Source organism: Lemur catta, chromosome 2 (assembly GCF_020740605.2).
Source record: "Lemur catta isolate mLemCat1 chromosome 2, mLemCat1.pri, whole genome shotgun sequence".
In the NCBI taxonomy this organism is placed as follows: Eukaryota; Metazoa; Chordata; class Mammalia; order Primates; family Lemuridae; genus Lemur; species Lemur catta.
In genome coordinates this window covers 24,877,361-24,888,830 of record NC_059129.1, presented here as the reverse complement: position 1 = coordinate 24,888,830, position 11,470 = coordinate 24,877,361, and the positions used below count along the sequence as shown (strand labels likewise).

At 52.9% G+C, this 11,470-nt stretch overlaps 1 protein-coding gene across 1 annotated transcript; it reads left to right on the top strand.

The window, feature by feature from the left end:
• The first annotated feature begins 37 nt into the window (after positions 1–37).
• Positions 38–10,728, top strand: PDAP1 (PDGFA associated protein 1). Its single transcript, XM_045541347.1, has 6 exons — positions 38–339; positions 3,275–3,366; positions 4,677–4,784; positions 6,205–6,326; positions 8,745–8,896; positions 9,995–10,728. The coding sequence occupies exons 1-6, from the start codon at positions 327–329 to the stop codon at positions 10,051–10,053; spliced, it is 546 nt and encodes a 181-aa protein (XP_045397303.1). The 5' UTR covers positions 38–326; the 3' UTR covers positions 10,054–10,728.
• Positions 10,729–11,470: the final 742 nt, after the last annotated feature.

Here is an 11,470-nt window from a genome sequence, read left to right as displayed (position 1 = left end):
TGTATAGAATTCCAGAGCCGCTGTTGCCCTTTGCCGTCACTTTCCAGGGGGTGGCCGGCAAAGCCATGGTCTGCCTGGACGGGGATGCTGGGGGTGCGGTTGCCCGGCAGCACGAGGGCGAACCTGGAATCAGGCGACGCGTGGGACAGCCCGACTTCGTGCACCGGCCTCCCTGAGGTCCCTGTCCTGGCAGCGGCGGCGGCGGCGGCGGCGGCGGCGGCGGCGGGGCGCGGAAGGGACTGGACCGGGCGGAAGAAGTCGAGCCCAAGGTGTTTCCGGTTCCGGGGTCAGCTCGAGGCGCCGCCGCCGCAGCCGCCGGAGCCGCGATGCCTAAAGGAGGTGAGGGGCGGGCGCGCGTGGCCCGCGGGCCTCGAGGGGAGGCCCGGATCCGACTCCCGCTGACCCCTCAGCCCGTGGGCGTCTCAGAGAGTGGTGTCGAGGGAGGCTGTCCGCACCGGTTGAGGCCAGGCCTGGGCCTCGACGGCCAGTTGTCACGATGGGGAGACTGAGGACCGTAGTCGGGCCTAGAGCGTCTCCCTCAGTGGGCTGAGGCGTTTCCGCGGCTCTGGATCCTCGCCGGCGCGCGCTTCTCCAAGACCGAAGGGTCTGGAGTTTATCCCACTTCTAGGCTGGTTGGGGACTGAGTCACCGCGTCCCGTGTTTGTGCCGGGCCCGCCTGCCTCGCGTAAAACGTGGGGCCCTCTCTGGCTCCGACTCAGGCAGACCTGCCAAATGAGACTTAACATGATGTTTATGAGCCTGGTAGATCTGGCTTTGACTCTCCTATTCAGTAGCAACTCAGTGTGTGCTTTTGAGCCAGTCGCTTAACCTCCTTGTGTCTCGATTTTCTTGTTTGCAAATGGGGCTTATGATTGTACCTACCTCATAATACTGCTGTGTGGCTTGAACTAGGTAACCCACGCGGAGTGCGGAATACAGTGCCCCGCAAGCATTGACTATTTGTAAGGCTTTGCCAGCTCTTGGCCAAGAAGGTCCATGGCTTCCCAGTACATTGTAGCCGGTCCTCCGTCCTCTTTCCACCTTTAGAATCAAATTCCCAGTTTGAGTCCCAGCTATGTCACTGTCTAATTCTGTGGCCCTGAGCAAGTCATTTAACCTACTCTGGCCTGTTTTCATCTGAAACACCCGGCGAGTAGTCCTTAGCCTGGTGAGTTGGGAGTAGGGGTGGTAAAATGATAGAGCGTGCAAAGTACCTGGCTGGCTCCTGGCACAGAACAGATGTTCACTTAATATTGGTAGCTCTTGTATTATGTTGGTTGATGCACTCCGCCTACAGGAACATCTGCCTGGAGCTTTATCAAACCTAAATCATTTCCTGACTCCGGAGATATTGGCTTTACAGAGCTAAATCTGTTTAAACCTGGCTGTCTACCGATTTAATCTGTGGCCGGCAGAGCCATGTCTCTTCTATTGTTCCCTAGTCTTTTCATCTGTAAAAGGGGGTTGCTGAATGAGTCATCCTGTCTCCAAAATCTTATTTAATGGATACTTTGGGCCAAGGTTAGAGGCTACAATTGGAAAACTTTAAATATGAATGAGTTCATGGCTAAGTGGTCTTTTGGCTTGCAAAAAGCTTTGCGGGCAGACAAGGTTTAGGTTTCCTTTAGGATTAATTTGTTTGAAAAGCATAAGAAAACATGAAGAAGGTATTAAAAGAATAGAATTCCCCAAGAGCTAAGACCAACTCTTGTTTCCATGGTGTTAACTGTAAAGTATTTTTAAGTCTTGAAAGAGCCTATTGTAAAAGATACTGTAGATCAAGCTAAGGTCAGTATCCTATAGCCAAGTATTTGAGATGAGAACCCATAGCAATCAACTTTGAGTTGTTACTATTGCCTTGGAATATTAAGAGAGCAAAACAAAGGTGTTAAGTTTTTTTAATAGCAAGCTTGATCTTACAATAGGACGTTCACGAGCATAGACTGAGCCTCCCCTGGGAACCTAGGTAGTCATTAAAATGGGTGGTGTGGTCTATAGCAGCCCAATTACAGCTCCACAGCTGCTGTCTAGGAAATAAGGGAGGCCAGTAGCTCTGCTACTGTCTCTGGAGTCTGGAGCAGCTCTGGCTAATTACAGAGTCTCTGCTCACAGTGAGGGGCTCTCTGGAAATCAGGTGGGCTTCAGCTTCTAGGAGAGGTCCTGTGTGGGGGTCGAAGGCACAGCCACCCCTGCATACTCCGGGATCAGCAGAGGGGATGCCATCCTGCTTTAAAACTGGCTGATGGCTTTAGCAGGAGTCAGTCTAGTATCCTGTCTCAAGACCATCAAACTGATGTTTTTAGATGAACCTAAATTGCTAGTCACATTTTTAACTCTTAGACTATAGTGAGGTTTGTTTTCAACTAATTTTACCAGTCATTTCTTACTTCAAGCACAAAGTTTTTGCCTATATGTGTTGGGTTTTTTTTCTTAAGTATTTTTTTTCTACCATACCACTAAGATGAACATGAAGTATTTTATTGTATTTCTGACATCTGCAGTAAATTATGTGGCCAGTGGTGTTTTTTGTTGTTGTTTTCCCACCAGATAATATACTAGAGAGAAAAGTAAAAATCTTATCATTTTTGTAGTGTTTATCCAGTGCCAGGCGCTGTTCCAACAGCTTTATGTATAGTAGCTAATCTATCTTCATGACAACACTGTGAGATAGGGACACAGATGAGGTAACTGAGGATCTGAGAGGTTAAATGCCTGCCCAGAGTCACAAAGCTAGTAAGCATAGAGCTGAGATTTGAATCCTGGGGTTGGACTCTAAAATTTGTGCTCTTCACCACTCTGCTTTGATCTTAAGTCTCCTTTGTCTATAAAATGGGACCAACAATGACTCTTTGCACCATAGGTTTATTCTGAGGATCAAATGAGCCCGTGGCTGTGACAGAACATTGCAAGCAAAAAGCCCTATAGCAACAGCAGGGGCATAAGTGCTACATGTTTTTGTGATTGCATCTGAGTCCACTATGTTTGGATTCTAAGGGACCAGAGGATTTAGCTGTCAGTCTGTGTGGCTCTTATTATCTGTTATTGTTCGTGAGAACCTGCATCCAGCACACAGTTTGGTGGTGCATCAGATAGGCACAGGTTGCTTCTTGCATCCCTTTGAACTCATGGCAGGGGATAGGTTTGGGTGGTGATTTGTGAGGGTTAGGTGAGGTCTCTATGGCCTCTGATGAGAGCAACCCAAGCACACACAATCCTGTGGGAGTCAAGGCAGCTGCCTCCTTCTGGCCTTCCTAAACTGCTGATCTTTGTGCAGGGAGAAAGGGAGGCCACAAAGGCCGGGCAAGGCAGTACACGAGCCCTGAGGAAATCGACGCACAGCTCCAGGCCGAAAAGCAGAAGGCCAGGGTGAGTATGTGCCTGTCCAGGCCACTCCAGTGGCCCTGGGTCGGGTCCTGTCTCTTTGGCTCACAGAGAAGCCAGGCAGACTACCCAGTCACAGGGACAAGCCAGTTGGGGTGGGAGGGCAGTGAGTCCCAGTACAACCAATGATAGTCGGAGTGAGGGGGAGACCTCTGACTGGATCAGTTAGAAAGAACTTTGTTCATTCAGCCGCGGTTGCCTTAGTGGATCTGTGTTCTTGGTCCTGTGTGCTTGCCTTCCGGAGGCTTTCCCTCCACCAGGCTCTGTCCATTCGCTGCTCCAGCTCCCAGCACCCCCCACTTGCCTGCTGTAGCCATGCAGGACGCCTTGCCAGGCTCTACCCAACAGGTGCCATGCCTTCCCACCCCCCAACAACAAAGTGCCAGTCATTCCTTGAGACCTCATTCAGCCTCCCCCTCCTCTGTGACTCGTGCTGGCGCCACACTCCCCCACCAAAGTCAGAGCTGACTTAGTAGTTCCCTCTCCTCTGTTCCCGTGGTACTTTGTCCAGGCTATTGTTAGGAAATGGAAGATGTTTCCATCTCCCTTGTAACATCATTAGATCTCTGCCTGGATTAAGGGCCCAAGGGAGCACAGTCAGGGCCACATGAGCGCACAGCTGTGAAGTATCCCAGAAGCCCTGAGAAGGGAGAGGCCACTCTAGCTATGAGGTCTGAGAGGGCCTCATGGAGGACCTTGGAGAATGTGTGGGCAGGTGCTAAGAGGGGAAGAACATAAGGTTTTTGTAAGGGAGTTTTTTGGTGGGAAGGGAAGGAAGGTGGAGGGAAGCGGCCTGCCAAGGTGCTGTCTGGGAAAGCTGGAGCAGTAGGGCACGTGTGTGGGTGGGTCGGGATGGCTGGCCTGCCCTGGACGGGGACATGCAGAGGGGGGAGGACTTGCATGGGAATGCCAGTGTGATTTGGCAGCTGCAGGCGACAGGTGGGGGAGCTGAGCAGGACTGTGGTGTTCAGCCCCATGGGTGAGTCCCTCTGATCTGGGAGATGAGCTTCTGAGAACCCAGGCTGCCTGAGGTGGCTGGGCTAGGAAGGGGAGCAGAGCCTTTTGTGGCTGTATGAGGGGCTTGCCAGATGGTGGAATGGATAGGCTGCCTGTCTCTAACCCATATCGCCCAGCCTGGGGCCAGGGTCACAGAGTAGGACCCTGGTCATTCTTGGTTCAGCCTTCCAGAAACTTGATTTCTCCAGGTTCACAGTCTGAGGGTGGTAGGGTGAGGTCACAGTCTTGGGGGTTTGTTTTGCATTTTTGATTCTGCAGGTTGTCCATTTCTGAAACAGGAAGAAGAGGAACAAGAAGAAGGTGGAGATGGGGCTGCGGGAGACCCCAAAAAGGAGAAGAAATCTCTAGACTCAGATGAGAGTGAGGATGAGGAAGAAGACTACCAGGTACTGAGTCTGTAGGGGGCCTGGGCCCTGGACTCATGTATTGAGTGCCTGTTTGGTACCAGTCCCAGTGGTAGGTGCAGACAAAGTCCTTGCTCTTAAGGGTTTAGGTTCTAATGGGGAGATAGAGTCAGTAGAGAAGTAAACGAACAGTATAATTTTAAGTAGTGGTAAGTGGTCCATCAAATAAAACAGACTGTGATCGAGGGGACCTGGAGTCGTGTTGTGGTGATGGGGTGACTTATAAGCTGAGATTGGAAAAACAAGACGCAGCCAGCCCTGTGCAATTGGTGTGCAGAGCAGTTGAGGCTCTAGATGAGCAAGAGCAAAGGCCCTGGGGCAGGAACAAGCTTGGCATGTTCATGGAACAGAAAGGGGCTGGTGGGCTGTGACTTAGCGGGTATGGAGTGGAGTGGTTCAGGATGGAGGGAGGAAGGTTGGCAAGGGCCACTCCTGAGTGGCTGTGGAAGGGGTGGGGCTTCACTGTGATGGGCAGTGGCCAGCTGGTAGAGGCCTTGTGAAGGGAGAGAGATGACCAGATTGCTTTTAAAAGATTATTTGGGCTTCTCTGTGAAAGTGAATTGTAGGGTATTGAGGGTAGAAGCAGGGAGATACCAGCAGGCGTCCAGATCAGAAATTGTGGCTTGTGCCAGGGTGGTGGCAGTGCAGAAGAGCGGACAGATTCAAGCCATATTTGGGGGTTGCTGAGGGAATGAGGAATCAAGGGTGTGCTTAGGATTAGGGGGAGGATGAGGTGGGGTGAGGGGTGAATCTCAAGTTCTGTCTTAGACACTTTAAGTTTGCAGTGCCAGGCATCCAGGTGGAGTCTAGACACGTAGCTGGATTGGGTACAGGCCTGTGGGGTGGAAGCTGTCTCTCAAGTTAACATTTCTAGTCAGGCAGCTGAGATAGGTAGGAATTGGACTTGGTCATGAGAACACACATCCTTGGCCTACCCTACCCTGGGGATCTAGCATGTACCTGTTGAAGGGAAAAATTCAGGCACAGGATTCTATGGAAAACTGTTTTTGGAGGCTGAGCTTAATTAAAGTTGGGGAGTGGTGTTCTGGGTGAGTGCTGGTGAGTTGGGCTCATGCTATTTCCTGGTTGACCTCAGGTGAGTTACTTAACCCTGAGCAACCATTCCGTAGCCTCTGAAAGTGGGACAATAGTCCCCAGTTGCCGAGGCTTGGCATGGGTTGGGCTATTACTGCGCACACTCATTTTCCTTGCCCTTCCCAGGCTGGTGAAGATAGTCCTGAGAGCTGTCCCCACTACAAGATGGGCCAAGTACCATGTCTGCTAGGAGTAGAGCAGGGGTTTGTCCCCATCCAGATGGGCTGTTGGGAGATGGTAGGAGTGGCCTTCAGGGGCTCTGCAGGACCTGAACTTCTCCAACAGCCAGCTTCTTGCCCTGTTCTAGCAAAAGCGCAAAGGTGTGGAAGGGCTCATTGACATCGAGAACCCCAACCGGGTGGCACAGACAACCAAAAAGGTCACACAACTGGATCTGGACGGGCCAAAGGAGCTTTCAAGGAGAGAACGGTAATGTCACTGGTTGGGCCTTGTAACCTGGGCACATGAGCCAGGGGTTGGCCTGTGGGATGCTGAGGTGCCCGGATCCTCAGTGCTGGCTTCGTGGGTTCTGAGTTCCCCAGTGGCTGGGTAGGGGGCACCAGCTATGTTTATTCCTGTTTCCTTTTGTTCCCCAGAGACACTATAGTAGCTTTTAAGAAACACACACATAATTTGTTTTCACCAGTAGATACGTATTAGTGAAACTAGGACAGTGGACTCAGACTTGAGCATTGCACTTGAAGTACTGGCCAGGGATACGGAGGGTCGCCTTTTGTTCCCTTCTTCCAGAGCACCACACCCTGAGGAGACTCCCTTATACAGCCCAATCTGACCACTCCTGGTCTGCATCCGTCTATAGTGTTGTGGCCACGGGGATAGGGAGAGGATGAGGGGCGGGGCCTGTGCCAGCCAGAAGGCAGCCCAGTGTGGCGCAGGGAGGTTCTGCCTGGTTCAGGTGCCTGCTCTAGGCCTGAGTCCCGTGTGAAAATGGAGCTGCAAATGTCTTCCTTGAGTTATGTGAGGGCCGGGCGCAGTGGCTCACGCCTGTAATCCTAGCACTCTGGGAGGCCGAGGAGGGCGGATTGTTTGAGCTCAGGAGTTCGAGACCAGCCTGAGCAAGAGCGAGATCCCGTCTCTACTAAAAAAATAGAAAGAAATTATATGGACAACTAAAAATATATATAGATAGAAAAATGAGCTGGGCATGGTGGCGCATGCCTGTAGTCCCAGCTACTCAGGAGGCTGAGGCAGGAGGATCGCTCGAGCCCAGGAGTTTGAGGTTGCTGTGAGCTAGGCTGACACCACGGCACTGTAGCCAGGGCAACAGAGCGAGACTCTGTCTCAAAAAAAAAAAAAAAAAAAAAAAAGAGTTATGTGAGGATCAAGATCAAGTACTGAAGTCCTTGACCAGTGCCCTGACTTTCGGTGGCCACCAGGTGACTTCAGGGGCCTTAGAAGAGGTTGAAGGCTGCTGGGGAAAGTAGCTCTGGTTTCTCTCTGGCTGGGCTTTCCATCCACCTTCCTGTTCTGACACATGGTGGAGAACATGTGTGTCTATGAAAGCATCACGGGGAAGGCCCACGAGCTTGGGTGTGATTGGAGGCTGCTAAGGACTCTCTACTCCTTTAGTAGCTTCCTTCTCAGGCTTGACTTCCCAGAAATGCAACAGCCTGGGCTGCTAGAAGGGCTTTGGTGCCCACTTTGGTTCTGGCATTTTGCAGCTGTGCAGCCCTGGACAAGTCACTGCCCTTTCTGGGCCTCAATATCCTCACCAGTAAAAGGGCAGTCCCGTTGCTACTCCTGCCCTCTGGGGCTGCAGCGACGATAACCAGGAAGGCGAGCACCCTGCCTGGTCCTTCAGTGAGGCCCTACAGAGCCGTTGGCAGCCTTGCTCATCATTTCTGAGGGCTCAGCTTAGAGGCTTCTGAGTCTGGCACATCGCTGCTAGGGTAGGATCTGCTGGGTTGCCGGGTGTTATCTCCTCATCTCTGTAGCAGATGTCTTGTCTAGAGTTTCCTGGGTGAGATGCTCATCCCGTTCTTGGACTGAGTTTCTCTCCCTCCTCTCTAGCAAGGCCTCTGTGCCGTGTTTCTCATTACTCCCAGCTCTGTGTACTTTTGAGGGCCTCTGACCTCTTGCCAGGCAGGGCTCTCCCCTCCTTCAGCACTTGGCTCTTCCAGGAACCCAGTACAAATGGGATCCTTCGACTTCACACCCTGGATGCTGTCCACTCCAGAATCTCAGGCTTGAGAAGGTCAGCGAAGGGATACTATTGACCCTTGTTATTCTCTCTATCTAGGGGGTTGATTACTGACACCTTTGTCCCGTGGGAGTTCAGCTGTTTCTCCCACGGCCCTACTGATGGGGCCCACCCCCTTGGGAGGCAGCCTCTTGCACATCTGAGCTGCTCTGTGAATGTGTCGTGTTGAGCTGAGACAATGTGTCTGTTTCCCTTAGTGGCCCTCATTCCATGCCCTATGGCTACTTGGTCCACTTCATTCTTCCTTCCTCACGGAATGTGGGTTCCAGTGCCTTCCTCCTCCTGGTCATCTTCTCGGAAACATACAATTAGTTCACTTGTTTTTCTCACTTCGGTCACCAGACCCCAGTCATGAGCCCTCAGGCATCCCCCCACCTTCCCCAGACAGCTGTCATCCCCTCTCCTACTAAGGCTTTCGCAGGGACACAGGTGTTTTCCCTCTCAGCCATTCCTCCTGCTTGCTTGTTGGGTGAGCGTCCCTCAGGCAGGGGCACCCAGAGCCAGGGCCCCTCCCTCAGCCGGAGCACCCTCTTCCACCTTGGCTCTAGGGCTGAGTACTTGGCCTTTATTTTGCCCCCATGTCAGTGGGGAAAGATGTCCCCTATGTCATCTTTTTATCCAAACAGAGAAGAAATTGAGAAGCAGAAAGCAAAAGAACGTTACATGAAAATGCATTTAGCTGGGAAGACAGAGCAAGCCAAGGCCGACCTTGCCCGGCTGGCGATCATCCGGAAACAGCGGGAGGAAGCTGCCAGGAAGAAAGAGGAGGAGAGGAAAGGTAAGTCCTGGACAGCTCATGCACGGGCAGCTGCCTTGCTCTGGGTCTGGGCAAACCCCCAAACCCTGAACTTGTGTCCTTGTCTGTGAGATGGGGGTGCGGTGAGGAGTGACGGATGGTTGTGCAAAGGCTCCATGCCACGTGTGCCCTCCACCTACTTGGACTGGGAGGGTCCCCTGGTGTCACGGAGTCAGATGTGGGTTGGAATCTCATCGGAGCACTGTCCACAGTAGGGGAATAGTTACTGTCCCCCAGTAGTAGGAGGCCTCCAGAAGCCATGCCCCTAACGTAGACCTTTGAGGCTAGAAGGTCCCCCTGAGGTCTCTGGTGCCATGTGAAGCCAGGAGAGCTGCCTGGGGTCACCAGTGTCCATCCGAGGGGGTTGGGAGGGTGGGCTGGATACGTAACAGTGCAGACCCAGATGAAAGGTGGCCCAAGCGTCCTTCTTCCCTGTGTCCTCCCCCAGGCAGGCCACAGTGGCTATGGGGAGTTGGTCCAGTTTACAGGAGCATCTGACTTGCGACCTTCACCTCTGAGGGGTGAGAGCCCTTAGAGATCCCCACCGTCCTGCCTCCTCACTGGGTCAGAAGGAAACTGGGGCCTAGAAAGGGGAAATCAAATTGCTCAGGGGCACTGTCACCCCCTCCAGAAATCCAGTTATCCCAACTCCCTGCTCATCTCTGCTTCACAAACCCCAGGCTAGAAAGGACTTCGTGTGTAATTATGTGAATGTTGTTACTGATTTTCGACACAGTTACAGGATTCTGCTGGGAAGGTAGTAGGGTGAGGAGAAGTTTCCATTTGCCCACACCACTGTGTGTTGGTGGGCCTGTGTAGAGGGGCAGCAGCCACTCGAATATGTCGGGAATCGTTGGGAATGTCTGGGTGCCTGACATCTGCTAGCTCCTGCAGGGGCATCAGCCTCGGCCCTTCTCCTTGGGTCCCTTCCTTAGGTGCCAGCTAAGCAAGTTGCACAAAATGTTTTCTGAAAACCTAAAGTTCTGTGTGTGTGTGTGTGTGTGTGTGTGTGTGTGTGTGTGTGTGTGTGTGTGTTGTTTTGCTTTGTTCTAACTCCTACCCTTCCCTTCCAACCCTCAGCAAAAGATGATGCCACATTGTCAGGAAAACGAATGCAGTCACTCTCCCTGAATAAGTAAGCGTGACCCGTGCTAGGAGATGCCAGGGAACTGGGCCGCGCCGCCAGGACCTCTGCTGTGTCTCGCTCACCCTGTGCCCTGGTGCCGCTGCAGCAGCCCCTCACGGCCAGGAGCCCCCATGGCCTGGGGCCTCCTCTTCATCTTGGCACAGAAATTGGGGGATGTGGGGGGGGGCTGGGGAAGGGGCAGCTGCTATCTTTGAGACAGAAAGATGCAGGACAGCATTTCGTATGTAACCATTTGAATGTTTTTGCTGTTTTTAGAATTCAGAACCCTCGTTGGGGGGTGCCTGGGAGGTGGGGTAAGAAGAGCTTCCATTTGTCTGGTAGATTGCACGTTAGTGGGCGGTTGTGCCAGGAGGCGGCTGCTAAGAAGTTAGGACAACCAGCCCGTCTGTGTGGCCTGGGTGCTCATTCAGAGAGGGGCTGTCATCTGGGAGCCCGTGCCTCTGGGTCCCTGAGGGTCATAGCTTGTCCCTGGCCAGTCCCCTCTGTCTGAGGCTTCTCTCTGCCCTTCTCCACCCTATTCCCACCCACCCGGCCAGGGCCTGGGCCCATTTTTAACCCTACCTGTTGATCATTTCAAGAACCTCTGTTGACTTTGCAGCACCCAGGCAAAACATGCTCCACAAATTCAACTTGTATATTTGGCAGATTAAACTTGACATTATCGTAATCCTTGTTTTGTAATCCATCCTTTGGCTCCCGTGCCTGAGCTGTTCTTGCCCAGCAAGTCCTGGTGTCACACAGGCAGGTGCACCCAGAAGGTTCAGGGCATGTACCCAGCTGGGTAAGACTTCTGTCTGGCTGCACCAAGCAGGGTGCTGGGACTGGACTCCTGGATTAGAGCTGGGAGAGACCTCAGATGCCAGAGCAGCCAGGCTGCCTCAGATGCCAGATGCCCACAGCAGGCTGAAGCAGCACCCGGTATCCCTTTTCTGGCCTCCAGGGCATCCCCCAGCAGTGACAGCCTCAGGAGTGATATCCAGCACTGCCTGGGAGATACTAATCACCTCATTCAGTCCTTACCACCCTATATGGCAAGGACTGGCAACAGGCAAAACTGAGGCTTAGTGCAATCAAGTGAGCAGCCTGCAAATTCAGGCCCCGTGACAGGTCACCCCGTGACGCCTGTCCTGCCCCTCCAGCCCTGTGAGGGGGAGCATCACGTTGTGAACAGCAGCATACTCCTGTCGAGAGGTCAGTGGTCTGCTGATGTGATTGGGTGTCGGGTAGGGTGGAGGGTGAGGGTGTGGTTTGCCCAAGGTCTGGCAAAATGATTTAGTGGCAGAGATGGACTCACACCTCTGACTCCCAGCAACCTTTAGCAGACACACCTGGGCTTGACCAAGTTGGCGTCTGCAGCCCTAGGAGGGGTACCCCAGCTGCCAGCATCTGCCTCTCCCCCGGACCTCCCA

Coding starts and splice junctions, on each gene's coding strand:
- PDAP1 (XM_045541347.1), top strand. Junction 3,367..4,676: donor CCGAAAAGCAGAAGGCCAGG/GTGAGTATGTGC, acceptor TTTCTGAAACAG/GAAGAAGAGGAACAAGAAGA. Junction 6,327..8,744: donor GAGCTTTCAAGGAGAGAACG/GTAATGTCACTG, acceptor TTATCCAAACAG/AGAAGAAATTGAGAAGCAGA.